Below are 15333 nucleotides of genomic sequence, written 5' to 3'. Positions count from 1 at the left end.
ACAGTTGTGTTGAGGGACAGAGAGGAATTAGAAGAAAAAAGAAACTATTGTGCAACCGAAATCGAATATAGTCCATTCAGTAAGATCGTAATATACGTAGCATGACTAAATTATAACGAAGATAAACACTTCAGAGATATGGAATATAATTTTCAAAGAACTGGCAACTGCGATGAAATGTATTTTGCATTCCTCAAATAAAAAAAGAAATATATTTTTATTAATATGGGTAAATATTTGAGATAATTTCATGAAGATGAATGAGAAAATAGGAGAAAGAACCGATGCATTTGTTTGTTTTCAATTTCTGACGCATTGTCGTCCTCTGCGAAAAGCAGCATTTAAAAATGTTTGAACGTGAAATTTTTTCTTAATGAATCAGTTAACGAAAAAATTGGGAGAATCACTATCAATCTGACAAATTTGTTCATTAATAGAAGTAAGAAAAAGTATATGCATGATGTTATGTAAAAAGCTCAATATGAGGCTTTGACATACATGTATTTGTATTAAGAAATATTACATTAATAAAAGTATCGTTTTTCATAATGGAATATACAACCTTACATCTATTGATTATGTGTACCTGCTTATTAAAAAAATATCTAAAAATATATTGTACAAGTCACAACAGTCTGTATTGTCTCAAAAAATAAACTTTGAATGAAAATGATGTCGTGGACATCATTAAAAGATGAATTGCTGTAAGGAATGTAACTAGCATCTCATCACGTAAGAGCCATGTCTTGCAAAGATATTTACTAAGTCTTCTGCACCTTAATCCATTTATCACGTATATTGAATGTTAAGGTTTATCGTGATAAATGTATTAATACTATGCTCGATATACATCTATTCAATAGAAAATGATGTACAAGTTTCGAAGCAATGTTATTTACAGTCAGTCGATCTGAGCTAGTAAAACCTTTGGCTTTACCTAGCTTTCTGAGTGGACTAGAAATCGATTTCCGAAAATGTTTGTTTTTCTTTTATTAAGGAAGAAGATAAGAAAGAGTAACACTTAACTAGGTCCAGGAGGAGCATTGAAATTAAACATGGTTGTTGGTGGACGCCCTGGTAAAGGTTTTGGTGGTAATCTTGGAGTTACAGACCCTATAAATCATATTTGATCGTAAAAATCAATCACTATTAAATAATAATTGACATGCATAAGAATAAAATTATGGAAATTTATATATTTTTACCATTAGGTTGTGTAGGGGGAAGTTTCGTAGGACTAGGCCCATTGAAAGACATATGTCGGCGTGGGTGGGCGTTAGACGAGCACGTATTTTCTAACGTAGAATTTCGCCTAGTTAATAACGCTGAAGTGCTTGGATTCAACGTACTTGGAAGTCTTGGTGGCAATGTCGTTAAAGGCAAGTCTCTTCTTGGTGGCAATGGCGGTGGAGAAGTACCATCTCTTGGAGGAAGTATAGGTGCATTCGGCGCTTGTCGTGCCTGTTAGTATAATAACACATAAATAAATAATATTTTAAGTTCATCTTAAAATATTAATCTCTCAATTACCTGTTGAGGTGAGTCACTTATTGAACTTTCCCGCCTTCTGTGAGATCTAGGTGGCAAGGGTGGTGGAGGTTGATTAGGAGGCATATGGCTAGGAGAAGGTGGTGGGGGCATTATAGCACCTGGACTTCCACTAGACGATGACAATCCTGTTAAAGCTCCCATAACACCAATAGTTCCAGAATTAAACCCAAAGTGAGTACTTTGCGATTGATGATGCGTCGTTGGAAGATGGCCTGGTGATCCCATTTGTGGACTACTACTTGGTGAATTGACTGATAATCCTGATATACTAAGTGGACCTGGTGAACCTGGGGGTTGACCTATACCTGTATAAAAAGCTACATACAATCTATATAAAAGATTTATTAATTTCATTACAAATACTAACCTCCTAATAACACAGGTGCAAACACACTATGGTCCCCTGTATGTGGAACTGTAACTTGTGATGTGTGTGGTGGTGTCTCCGGTAAATCCGGTGGTGGAGGTGGTGGTACCTCCGGTGGTGGATCGTGTAATCTTACACTTGACGCTACAGCTTGAAGAGGAGCAGGTAATTTACCACTCAGACTTCTTGCCTTAATACCCGGTGATTTCAAATTTAAATCCGGCCATTTACGAGGCTAATTTTAAATACATACATTTATTACTATATAAGAAAAATACGTCCGTCATGCGAATATATTGGACATAAAGTAAACTTACAACTCTGGGTGGTTGTCTGCATCCTCTAGGTTCTACTTCTAAACTTTTATTAAATAAGTAGTTACTAATATCTGCATCTTTCATATTGGGATCAAATGGACATAAATTTTCAATGAACTGTCGTATTCTAGGTTCTACCGAAAGACAATACGGTTGATTTTGGTATTGCTGGATTTCTCCAGTTATTTCCGCGACTTTTCGACGTTTACTAAAATTTATCAATTCTGGACTTCCCGGGAGATAATCGGGATTTCCTTCTTCAATATGTAGAATGTTAGTTAAATACATACCTGAGTAGAAAAAATATATAATCAATGAAGAATTCATAAATGTTATATGAAATTAATAAATGCTTAATATTTTTACTTACCAAAAAAGGGTACACAAGGAGGATTTATCGATCTTAATTTTTCTTGGTACTTTTTGAAATGGTCGTTATTTAATTCTCGTGCTTCTTCAAGCGCTTTTTCTAATCGCGCAGGAATTTGCTACAATATTAAACATTCAATGTATATCAGAGAATATATGAACGATTACATACATTTAATAATTTTTACTTACTTGAAAAGTAAATTTTAACCTAAATACAGACGCAGATCCCATAGCACTAACGATGGCTAATACACCATTAAAATTATTTAAATCTTGAAGCACCATCATAATCTCGATTGCTCGTGAAACAATAGCTACTCTTTCTTCAAGATTTTCTGCTTCTACTATCGTCTTGTCAAGCCATCTAGTAAACTATAGAATAACAGAATATACAATATACTATTATAATAATTACAAAATTATATTTGTTAAGCATCCTCTTACATTTGTTGTGTGCTTGATCATTTTCAATAAGTTTGGTGATGTCTTTTCTTTGTCCTTTTTAGTCCACACTGATCCTACTAACTCAGAAGGTTTTACAGTTCTATACAATTCAAATTCTAAAAGTGTCAATTGTCTTGCTAATTCAATGGGGTGCAACTGAAATGGCAGTATCTGTTATTTAGTTGTGTCTATAAAAGAATAAATAATATGCATAGCGTATAGTAGTGCTAGTGCTTACTGTAAGTATACCCCATTCCTCTTCAGGAACTTTCAGATGCCACTCAATAGGTGGAGGAGATCGTTCAAAACTAAAGGTTATCGGCCGTTGTTCAGACGGCTCACATTTTCTTTGTACAATTTTTATAACCGAATCTACCCATTTTCGCATTGATTTACCACTTACAGTGTCTAAAAATGTTTGCAATCTTTCCAGAAGATTTCTATCACGTTCAAAATCATAAAAATGATGATCCACCTATCAAATATTAATATAATCATTATTATATATGTTTGAATTTTTACAAAGAAATAATGTTTACATATATTCTACTCACCCAATGCCTTAAAACATTTAAAACCCTAAATTGTACCGGTTGACAAAATTCTTTCCTATATCTTTTCCAATCTTCTCTAGCTGTAGTCTTACAGCCAGAAGGTTTTTCATCGTCACCATATACTAATGAAGGATCTGGTATGTCAAACCTTTCTATTAATAATGTCAATAATTCCTGAGGTGAGCAAAAACTCCTGTAAATAAATATAAAATCAAATGATAAGTGTGTGTGTGTGTGTGTGTGTGTGTGTGTGAGAGAGAGAGAGAGATAAAGTTGATAAAAATAAGTGAGCATTACCTACCTATAAGTAGTAAGGAATGTACGTACAAAAGCAGGGTCAGCATATATGTGATAAGTTAATCTTTCTACCAATTTTACCAATATTGCACCTTTAATTAATGGCACTCCACCATTTTCTCTAGCTTCCAAGACAATATTTTCTGGACTATCTTGTTCAGCGAATTTATACAAATGTGGCGGAGGTAATTTCAAGGGATGTTTCCTTTCTTCGTCTAAGAGGATACTATCCAAAGTTCGTTCTAACATACTTTTTGTATTTAACATAACTAAATCAGCCATCCAACTGTTTTTATCTTCGGCGGATTTGGCAACGAGTATAACATTAGGATGGTCCCTTGGTGCTATTTCAAAGGCATTTTTTAATTCCTCTGTATCTTCTCTGTCTATGATGTCAACTTTTCTAATGAAAAATCTTTCTTTTAAACGAAGTTCACCTGGATGTGCTGGATGTCCAACCACACCAACACCAACGGCAACAGTGACACTGACTCTTTTGCCACCACTGGGTTTACATAATACCAATAATCCATCGAATAAAAGAGCTTTTCTTTCTGTTAACCTTCGACCATTACTACCTACTTTTCCTAATGTATCCTCTCTAATAAATTCATTGCAACATTGCCCAACATCTCTCTGATCCCACCCATCTACAGTTTTTTGTAATTCACTAATCTTTTCCAATGCTGCTTGTCTCCTAGCACGACTTTGCATCCGTAGACCAGTATCCTTTTTTGGAAGACTTGCAACTGACTGCATTAACTCCATTTGTAATGGCCTCAGTAGTCCTTGCACTTGTTCTAAAGTTTCACCATCTTCTGTATTAGGTGTGCGTTTTTGTAATACCTGAATAAAAGAAAAAAAGAAAAAGAAAAAGAAAAAGAAAATAAACCATACGCAATAAATTGATCAATATTAATAATATAAAAAAATAATTTATTAATTTAAAAAATATACCTTTATATAATCAAAGTACAAAAAACAATGCCACACAGGTTGCAATAAAAGTTTTGGCAAATAGTATTTAACAGCTTCTTTAAATCCATGCCCTGCTGCTCTTAATGCTGCATTAGCTTCTGGTCTTGATAATAAATTTATTAAAACTTCTTTACTAGCCGAACTATTAACATCTTTCGCGTACCTATAGAAAAAAAAAAGAAAATAAAATATGATAGTATATCGTGCACTAATTAATAGATAAACAACATACTTTATATACACATCAAACTCAGCAGCTTCAGCCAACTCTTCAAAACATGATCCAACTGTAGGAGTTTGTTTTTCTTCTGTAATTTCCATTATATCTTCTAAACTACCAAGTAATGTAACAGTGACTTCATATATATCCATAATATTACTAAAAAGCGTTTCAAGTTCACTTTTATCTTGTGCAAGCTTGGCAATTTCTTCCCGAAATACCTATATGAAACAAACTTTATTATTATATCATCTTTAATTAACAAGTAATCAGAATAAATTTTGACTTTATTATACCTTTATAATCATATGAAGATCACGCAAATAATGACGTTCATCATGTATAAGGTCTCTGACAGATTCTTCATATGTTTGAGATACTACTGCACCTAATCCGCTTTGCGGACTTTCCGAGCAATCATCTTGGAAGAACATATCCATCAGTACCTGTCAATAAAAAAATATTTCTTTATATTTTTATAATATTATCTAAATTTTAATTGTACTTTATCAATTTTGAAGATTTCATAATATAATATAAAATATTTTCTAATATAATGATAAATACAGTATTCTATAATGCACACATATATATTTTATTATCAAAGATAATATTTTACGTAAAGTAGTGATATTATAAGTATATATCAAGATCACAAATATTATGCTTAACTTTGTGTAGATTTCGCACAAAAAAAAAAAATAAAAAAAAAATAAAAATAAAAAAAAAAAAAAATAATAAAAAATTATATCGTATATATATGTAGAAATAATTCATGCTATTGTTCCTTAATAAAAAAAGCTCTATGTTTCAAAAATCTACTTTAAGTACGTTTACATTATATTTCATGCATACATATTTTTGTTAATCGTACTCATAATTATCATAAATCAATATATGCATAAAATTTACAATGATTTTACAGATTCTACATAAAATATTATTGCTGTAATAATCACATTGTAAAAAGTCAATAAATATTCCATGATTATACTTAATATATTTGATATGTTATAAAGTGTACATTTTTCATTGGCTAAGAGATATTAAATAAAAATAAAAGATCACATATACTATGTAATATCATTTTTAAAATGAAAAGAATGTGAGCAAACCTACTGTAAAAAAAAAAAGAGAGAAAAAAAAAAGAAAATTAGAATATTATTTTGAATAATTCAGTTTCAGAAGCAAAAAAACAAAAATATATAAAGCAAATAGAAATTTCTTATAAATGGTACGATACATAAAACACTTCTCATATATTTTTTTTTTGCTAAAGGATTGCAGGTACGTACCACCTAGAACAGCATGAGCGAAGAATGAACACCGTTGATTTTGTTATATGTTAGTGGTAAGCATGTAATCAAGCAAAGAAGATATGCAGCCACAATAAATCTGTGACTATTCAATCGTATCCAATAAAAAATCTTAGATTTAATCAATGCAATAAATATTATTTCAATTATTGCTAGTAATAGAATTTCGTATAAATTCCTTATGAATATTCGAAAAAATTATTTAATTAATAAATTAATTAATAATTTTTATAACCACTATTACTAGGAACATTATGCTGTTCTATTATTGCTTTGATTAAATGAATTTCTAAAAAAAATTAAGAAATTTTCTATCAATTTCAAGAATAATATGTAAGAATGAATTAAAAGGCAGGCAATATAAATGAAATATATAGCCTACAATACTAAATTGTGAATGAATACATAGCTGTGTGCATAGTTTTAATTAAGTATGATGCAAAAAAGTATTTCTTTGAAACTATACTGAATTATTTTTGGTATATATCTGTTCACAAGGCTGTGGCATTTAATATGAGAAAGCTTGTACGATAATGATAAAAATTATGCATACGCGAATTTGTTTTAGCGTAGCAAAATATATAATGTATGTTAATAAATATGTGCATGGACAGAAGGACAATGCAGGCTTAAGTATTTCTTGAAAAATGATATATTACCATGTCTGCATACATTGCAACTCTTATATCTTCGCAAGAGATTTCCACATGACGTATATTCTTAACATAATTTCCAGCTAACTGAAAATAAAAGAATCTGAAGTATCTCCAATACCTATATATTATAATTTGAAACTATGATTGTAATTTGTAACAGTTATACCAACCTTTAAAATATCTGCTGAGATATATTCCAAAACTCCTACCACAAAAAGACTGACTTGTAAGTCAATTTTGTGCTGCAAGACTTCCTACAAATGCATATTAAAGAACTAATGTGGGTATGAATACATCTTCCTTTGTTGTTCACGAATTATGCATAGAAAAGGGTCTATAAACCTATATTCATATTGCTGCTTACTTTTTGTAGCAGTTGATGAATTTTATCAACAGGAAGAACTAATGGTGACTTCTTTTTTCCTTTTTCTAAGGCATCCTTAGCATCTCGCAATGCCCATCTGTCAATGGGAGTCGGAAATGTCCTTCTTACTCTTTCTTCTACATCTTGTGGAGTGTGCGGAGGTGGATGACCACAAAGCATGCCCAGCATTTTTAAAATTAAACTTTCAACATAGTCTAAGGCATCTTGGCGTGCTTCAAGACTAGGATGTACTTGTTCCAAGACCTATCAAAATAATAACAACACGACATTGACATATGCTTCATTCAAGAATTTCATTTGAATAATCAAATTTTCAGGATATCTTTGATGAAAAGAAAATTGTCAAAGAAATTTAATAACTCTTTAATCAAACATTAAACCATTAATATCGTTGAATATCGTTTCAACTTAGGATGGCATTAAAATTTTTATTGCGTATTTCTAATTGACACCTTCATTTTTCCTTAAGAGATATTACAAGGATGTATTGCGTAATGAAATTACATTCGACATTAAGTTTGATCGAGGAATTTGCCGTTAAGAATCTGTAGATTCGATCGAACGCGGAAGAAAAGTACTACGAGCATTTAAACATCGTAGAGAGAGAGAGAGATAGAGAGAGAGAGAGAGAGAGAGAGAGAGAGAGAAAGAAAGAGAGAGAAAGAAAGAAAGAGAGAGAGAGAGAGGAAGGGTGGCTCGATCGATCGATCGTCTTGGAAACATTATTCGTTTAGGAAAGGAGAAATAAAGGCCAATGTAATCGTTCGTTTTGAGGTGCTTCGAGAATGAAAAAAAGAATTTACCTTTCTAAGGGAATTGACAAACACTCCCTTCCACTTGGCGGCGTTCTCCTCCTTCAGAAAGTCGTAGCCTGACGGCTCGCCCACCACCGACGCCGGCGATGAAAACATTTCACCGTTCTGTTAGGACAGAAGCTATCAACGGCATCCGAACGAGAATTACAATCACATCACCACCTTAAAGAACACGCTCCGGAGAGTTCTCCGAATTTATAAAGAACATCGTCAAGAGGCACAAAAACTTGACATAAACGTCCGTCTGTCCGTCTGTCCGTTCCTCAGGGCGCAGACATCATACCTCTCTTTCTCTCCCTCTCTCGTTTATTCTCTCTCTCTCTCTCTCTCTCTCTCTCGCTGTCTTTCTCTCTCTTTCTCTCTCTCTCTCTCTCTCTCTCGCTGTCTTTCTCTCTCTTTCTCTCTCTCTCGTTCACTCTCTCTCTCTCTCTCGCTTTCGTCCTTTCTATAGCTCTCTTTTTCTCGCTTTCCGTGAGTAAACGACGATAGCTAAGCCACTCGATTGTATTTTCGCGCCTCTCCCACGTCCCTTGTACTTTTTATTCGCGGAACCATCCCCGAGGCAAACCCGAGAGTTCTCGAGTTCCCGCACTCGCGCATCTTAAATAGCCCTTCGGCCAAAAATTTTCTTTTAGATTCCAACGGTGTACGCACCACTACCGTCCATCCTCAAAGCTGCTACCATGGCGCGGCGCGGCGCGACTTGTCACACACGGTAGTCCGTTCGATCGATATCGCGATATATGTATATGTACGATTTTACTCTCTCTCGCGACGACCAGACGAGATATCGAGAGTTATCGAGAGGACTCGAATCGACGCTTCCACTCTTTCTTCGCATGATGGCGCTCTATTGTGCGAGCGCGTCATCCTAAAATTACGACGTATTTTTATTATCACATTCGCCAATTCCAAAATAGATTTCAATATTATTATTTATATATTAATCATTTTCGTTTGTTCGTACAAATATTTTGATTGTTTTAAAACGTATCAATTGAATAATAAGAATGTACTCATTGAAATGTACAAGTTCGAAACGTTTGTTTTATTATTCGTTTAATTATCATAAAAATCATTCGAGTGAACGCGCATTAAACACGGTAACCTTTATCTCAAACTTTAATGTTAATTTTTCATATGAAAAGAATGTCAATCGTTCTTGTCAATATTTTTATTCATTTTTATACAATCGATCTGATAATTATACGCATAACCCTAAAGTGTCAAAGACTATGGAGGATAAAGAAAAGAAGGAATCAATTGAAGAAATCAACGCCTTCACCATTTTGTCATCCGATGGTTCAAATTCCGAAGGAAATATTTCGCGCGAAAAATGTGTCCGCCATTTCTCACGGTACGAATTTCAAATTTTCCATCGTGGATGGATATACTTGATATCACTTGATATCACATACTTTTTGGTGAGTTTTATATTAAATATATAAATATATAAATATATTAATTTTATATTAAAGTTCGTTTAATGATAATCATTTAATTTAAGATGTTAATTAGATACAATTTTAACGTTACATTAAGCTTTTTCTTTTTATTTACATTTCATTCGTTCTTACATTCAACAAGTGCTTATCGAAAAATTTGCTCCTTTTACAAATTCTCCTTTGGATTACTTAATTATGTTATTTATTATAAATACTGTAGAAGAAAGAGGGTGGGGGTTAAGGAGCGGGGAAAATGGGGGTGAGGTGATTTTTGGATGAATATTAGTTCGCAGATAATAAATAAATTAGTAAAGCGTTCTTTTTTTATAAAAATTATATAAAAAAAGTGTCCCTTCGATCCTTAACACAGGTGTCCCAAATTTAATACCGCTGTTAGATAATTATAGATCGTTTCCGACGATTCTATAAAAATATATATATATATATATATTCCTTTTATTCTATCGAGGAGTGTCCCTTTCCTCAATTTCTCTCAGTGTCCCTCAATTGCAAAATGAAATCATCTGTAAATAAAATTAAGAAATATTATAATTTAGAAATATGTTTTAGCGATTCATATATATGTGTATATATATATATATATATATATATATATATATATATATGTACATGTATCATATATATATGTATACACACGCATATATACATAATATATGATATGATATACTAATATGATAACTAAATGTGCGAAAGCATAAGTACATATGTATATGCATACATACACATAAATACAAATTTATACTTTGAAGATGGAGATTACAAATCTTAATTCAAATGATAATGATATAAGATAAAATGTTAATGATATTAATCGGTATTGAAACATCTCTCAGATAATGTTCATAAGAATATGAATCGTTCTAGTCAGTAATCGAGAATTATCAATGGAGATACACTGATTGGGTTGCATCACGAGTCGTATATATATATATGTATATATCAAATTTACGACGTACGTAATTGCGTTCTTATCTGGGAAGCGTAAACTCCTTGAAATTAGGTAGAACTTGGCGATTATTTAAGCTTTAATATTCGTAATCAAATGCATATTCATTTATTTCGATTTCTTATAATCCAATTCATGAAAATTCTCGAATATTCGGCGGGTTTCTTTTTTTCTTTTTTTTTTTCGTTTAATTGAAATATATAGAAGATTTGTATATATTTTACAAAAAAAATATATATATATACCTAATGAGGATTTCATCTTTGATCGATTCGCTTGTACGTCGACCGATTCTTTTTGTTTCGTAAAGATTCTCACGAGTACTTCGTTTTCGTCGTCCTCTGCAACGTATCCCAAATAAATTATTTATAACGATGCTAATGTAATTACATGAATAGTAATTTTTATATCCGTAAAAGATGCTTACATCAATTCCGGATTTATTTTAATATAAGCAGATCGGCCAGTCGAAGTTACGATATTTATTTTATTAAGGGTATAAAGTGTCTCGAGCTCCGCCAATCTCTGATCGGACACGCGTTTTAGACGTCTGTAATCATTAATGAAACTTCAGAGATTTTTCTTTTTTCTTTTTTTTTTTTTTGTCTTTCTGTCATTGATTATTCTTTTTTATAAATTAATTTTCAATTGTATATTCTTCCAAAAGAAAAAGAATATCGCACGATTACGACTATCATAGGATTAAAATAGTATGATATGTAGATATATTATACTTACTTCAATAGTAAATTCGATCTTTCATTTTCCCCTTTAGCTAGCAACATTTCGATGTTCGAGTCGTTTTCTTTATAATCCGCAATTCTATCGAGAATACGAATAAGAAAAAAAAAAAAAAAAAAAAAAAGAAAAAAATGTTAGTTAACAAAGATATGTCGTCTTACGGCTTCTGATATATTTAATGAATTTCAATTAAATATTCATGAGGGACAGAAAAGTGAGATAACATTCTGATGTAACTTTTGCAAGTTTTGTGTAATAAACTTGATCTAAATGCAATATCTAGTCACGAAGACAGAATTTATTTTTAAGGCTTCGATAATTTATATTATATTCGATTTATATTCGATAGTTACAAATTATCGAATATTAAAAATATCCTTTATCTCTTTTTTTTTTTCTTACGTAAGGATATTATTTTTAATATTTTTAGTATTTTATATAATATTATTTTTAGTATTTTTATAATTTTAGTATTTTTAAAGGGGTTGTATAATGTTGCATTTGTAAGGGGTATAATAAGGGTTATATAATAGAAATTAATAAAAAATCTACCTGATTCGTTCGCCGTTAACAGCTTCGAAGAGGACCAATGATAAAACGAAGATAGAGATTCTTATAGCGACCATCGTGTTTTTTTCTTTTTTTTTCTTTTTACGTTTGGTAATTTACGATTAAAATATGTAAAAACTAAATATATATATATGTATACAAATATAATATATATATATATATATATATATACAGTATAAAAAAGCAAAACTTTATAAAAATCTTGCAACTCTAATACTCGCGGTTTAAACTGACACAAAGTTCGAAGCTGAACCGATTTCGTCTTAAGTCAAACTGTAACATAAAGCGGACATCCTCGGCAGTGTGTATATATTATCGACAATATGTATATATCCCCTCCATTGACATTTTCCTAAGATGTCTTATATCACTCATATATATGTATTTCACTGGACGCGTGCCTCTTCTCTTTTTCTCTCTCCTTCTCTCTCTCTCTCTCTCTCTCTCTCTCTCTATATATATATATATATATATATATATGTATATATATATATATATATGTATATATATATAATATATATGTGTGTGTGTGATGATAAATCGATCTTCTTAAACAGATTTTTTATAAGCGTTTTTAAGCTTTCCCTCAATAAATAATTTTTTAATTAAAAGATTAAGGACTTTTAAAATTAATCCTTCATTCAGCCTTCCTTCGTATAAATAATTTCTGATTATTTTTATTTATCCTTCAGATATATCCAATTCATTATAATTAATTTCTATAAGTCTAATCATAAAGGCTTTACTACCAATTTGAAGGTAGCCATTTTGACTGTTTAAAGAAAAGCAAGTAGATCACATATATCATTATACGTATTACGTATATATGAAAATAATAAGAAATAATATGGAATGACGTATTGAGAGAAGAAGGCGTGGTAGATATATACGTGAAAATTTCACAATGGACTATATAACGAAAGTTGTTGTTTTATTATGATAAACCTGCGCAATATCAAATAAACCGAAAAGTCTTTCTGTTTGATAGTAACAAGCGATCTCCAAACGGAAATAAAAGATTGTGTAAGGGAGTGGTCCATCATGATATATGTTACGTTCAAATGAGAAAGAGAAAGAACTAAAGAAACATAGAGAGAGAAAGAGAGAGACAGAGAGAGAGAGAGAGAGAGAGAGAGAGAGAGAGAGAGAGAGAGAGAGAGAACTTATTGCGCAGTTTATAATTGCGAAATGTAAGATCTGCCACGCGAACCGTTTCTCTCTTGATCATTTTATATCTTCGTCCTCTTACAATTAGACTGCTTGACTTCGTCAGCGTCGTCTTCTTTTTTTTCTCTTTTTTTTTTTTTTTTATATAGTCTCCGCAATAAGAAATCATATATTTATCGAAAAATTTTTTCAATATCTTTAAAAATGATAATTTTCTTCTTGATAATGACAATACGTGAGGAATAGCTTTATTTTTTTCTTTTTCTTTTTTTTTTTTTTTTTCTTTTTTCTTTTTTCTCCCCTAAGAAAAAACAAATTCGGCTTGGTTTGAACTTCGCCTTTTTCTCTACTTCTTGTTGGTTCACAAGTAGTTCAAAGCATTTTTAGTCAGACAGGATCTATTTACTCCCTCTTTTTCTCTCTGTCTCTCTCTCTTTCTCTATCTATCTATTTATCTCTCTTACCTGTACCTTCATCACTCTCCAATTCTTTGTCGTGTCGTTGTGACAAACTTTGCAAAATTTTGAATCGTTTCGCGATGGTATTCAGTTTTAAAAAAGTTCTTTCCTTTTACGTATATCATTTTTTACGCTCCTTGATAAAATATAATCAATGTATAATTCAGACACAATGATAACCTTTCTTATTAATCAATTATTATAAGTAAATTATAATAAAATCAATGATTTCGCCCGATGAACTTTATATTTTATGCATAAATGTTTACACGTCAATTTTGAAAATGCGTTAAAAAAGGTTTCGCTATTCATTTAACACAAATAAAAAATAAAGTAAATCAATTAAGATTAATAATACGAGTTTCCTTGTTATCGGTTAAGGAATATAGTTTTTTAATAACGTTCACAGAGGGAGCTGAAAGGTATATTTTTAATTTGATAGGAAATTCAAGATGTATTTCGCTATAAAGGAGAATACAAAATACAACTATGGCTATGCATAGACACAATTATATTTTTATTTTTGCTCTATCATGAAACATGAAGGAAAAATAAAATAATTAATTTTTTTTTTTTTTTTTTTTTTTTTTTTTTTTTTTTTTTTTTCAAATAAATTATTTCAATCTTAATAGATAAGATAATACATTTATTCACTGGAACGCTTAGTCGCCGTAGTCTTTACGTATAGATCGTTTCATAAAATAATAAATAAATAAATAAATAAAATAAATAAATTATTATATATATATATATATATATAAATATAGTATCTTAAATAAATAATATGTATTAGATGAAAGGGAAGAGCACACCGAATACGCTCGATAAAATACATTCGAAATTTTGCTGATGTTCCTTAAAGAGAATTCCTAAAACAATCAACCTTCGAACACACGCATGTACATTTAACACGTCAATACCTACATTTATATTATCCATTTATATATTATAATAAGAATTAATGAAATAATTTACTTAGTAAGAATAAAGTACATAACATCGAGATAATATGATATCAATATACTCGAAAAGTGCGCGTATGTAATTTTAATTAATTTTATCTTTATGAATGAGAGCACAATAATTAATAACGACTGTAAGAGCAATGAAGGTGATATATAAATACATAGATAAATAAATATGTAAAGGAATGTGAATTAAATTGTGATTAAAATAAAGAATAATTTCTTTGATCTCCTTTATCGCTTATACGAACTGGTATAATGACATTTTATTACGACATTGTATATACTATATTAAGAATCACGAACGTTTTTTTTAATGAATTAACGATAATTCCTTTCTTTTTTTCTTTCTTTTCTTTTTTTTTTCTTTTTTTCTTTTTTTCTTTTTTTCTTTTTCTTTTTTTTTCTTTTCTTTTCTTTCTTCTTAGATCTTATATAGACGTTCACGTGATTATCACTCCTCGCATTTTGACTTCATTATCTTTATCACAGAAAGTATCTTTTCGTGCCTTTGTGCTGTCGTATGATACGTGTTCACATTAAAGCGAGTCTAGAGATCGATTGAGATTGCAATTGATTATGATATAACAAACAATAAATAATCATTTTAATTCCATTAAATCATTCAATAAATAGAATAAATAACTTAAAAAGAATGTATATATATATATATACACACATACATACATACATATATATATATATTTATATATATCGAATGCATCGAATACTGTTTTTGTTAAGATGT

At 30.6% G+C, this 15333-nt stretch overlaps 4 protein-coding genes across 6 annotated transcripts in view; 1 reads left to right on the top strand and 3 right to left on the bottom strand.

Annotated features, from left to right (window-relative positions):
- Positions 1-75: 75 nt before the first annotated feature.
- Positions 76-9021, bottom strand: Sos (Son of sevenless). 3 transcript variants are annotated; one of them, XM_035874206.2, is made up of 18 exons: positions 8261-9021; positions 7437-7700; positions 7243-7326; positions 7076-7156; positions 5397-5546; positions 5113-5321; positions 4860-5043; positions 3907-4748; positions 3606-3798; positions 3290-3526; positions 3052-3207; positions 2797-2979; positions 2606-2723; positions 2236-2525; positions 1919-2153; positions 1531-1868; positions 1206-1461; positions 76-1113 (listed from the first exon to the last, which is right to left on the bottom strand). In XM_035874206.2, exons 1-18 carry the CDS (start codon positions 8366-8368, stop codon positions 1022-1024), a joined length of 4020 nt encoding a protein of 1339 aa, XP_035730099.1. In that variant the 5' UTR covers positions 8369-9021; the 3' UTR covers positions 76-1021. The 3 variants fall into 3 exon arrangements, with proteins under 3 accessions (XP_035730099.1, XP_035730101.1, XP_035730100.1); XM_035874208.2 differs by having other exon boundaries at positions 1531-1838; XM_035874207.2 differs by having other exon boundaries at positions 1531-1856; positions 8261-9020.
- Positions 9022-9569: 548 nt separating this feature from the next.
- Positions 9570-15333, top strand: part of LOC118445155 (putative fatty acyl-CoA reductase CG5065) — a 33591-nt gene continuing 27827 nt past the window's right edge. The window contains exon 1 of the mRNA XM_085655515.1: positions 9570-9696. The gene's annotated coding sequence lies outside the window, so the exon portion shown is untranslated. The remainder of the gene's footprint in view (positions 9697-15333) is intronic.
- Positions 9810-12249, bottom strand: LOC118445158 (uncharacterized). Its single transcript, XM_035874216.2, has 5 exons — positions 11978-12249; positions 11423-11506; positions 11112-11234; positions 10930-11025; positions 9810-10241 (listed from the first exon to the last, which is right to left on the bottom strand). Exons 1-5 carry the CDS (start codon positions 12049-12051, stop codon positions 10238-10240), a joined length of 381 nt encoding a protein of 126 aa, XP_035730109.1. The 5' UTR covers positions 12052-12249; the 3' UTR covers positions 9810-10237.
- LOC118445157 (uncharacterized) overlaps positions 15319-15333 on the bottom strand; it is a 6804-nt gene continuing 6789 nt past the window's right edge. Inside the window, exon 4 of the mRNA XM_035874215.2 lies at positions 15319-15333. This exon is cut by the window's right edge and continues 560 nt beyond it. The gene's annotated coding sequence lies outside the window, so the exon portion shown is untranslated.

Source organism: Vespa mandarinia, chromosome 3 (assembly GCF_050613455.1).
Source record: "Vespa mandarinia isolate Hongniang chromosome 3, ASM5061345v1, whole genome shotgun sequence".
NCBI lineage: Eukaryota > Metazoa > Arthropoda > Insecta > Hymenoptera > Vespidae > Vespa > Vespa mandarinia.
The sequence above is the reverse complement of the archived record's forward strand: the minus strand, read 5'-3'. Positions and strand labels throughout refer to the sequence as shown.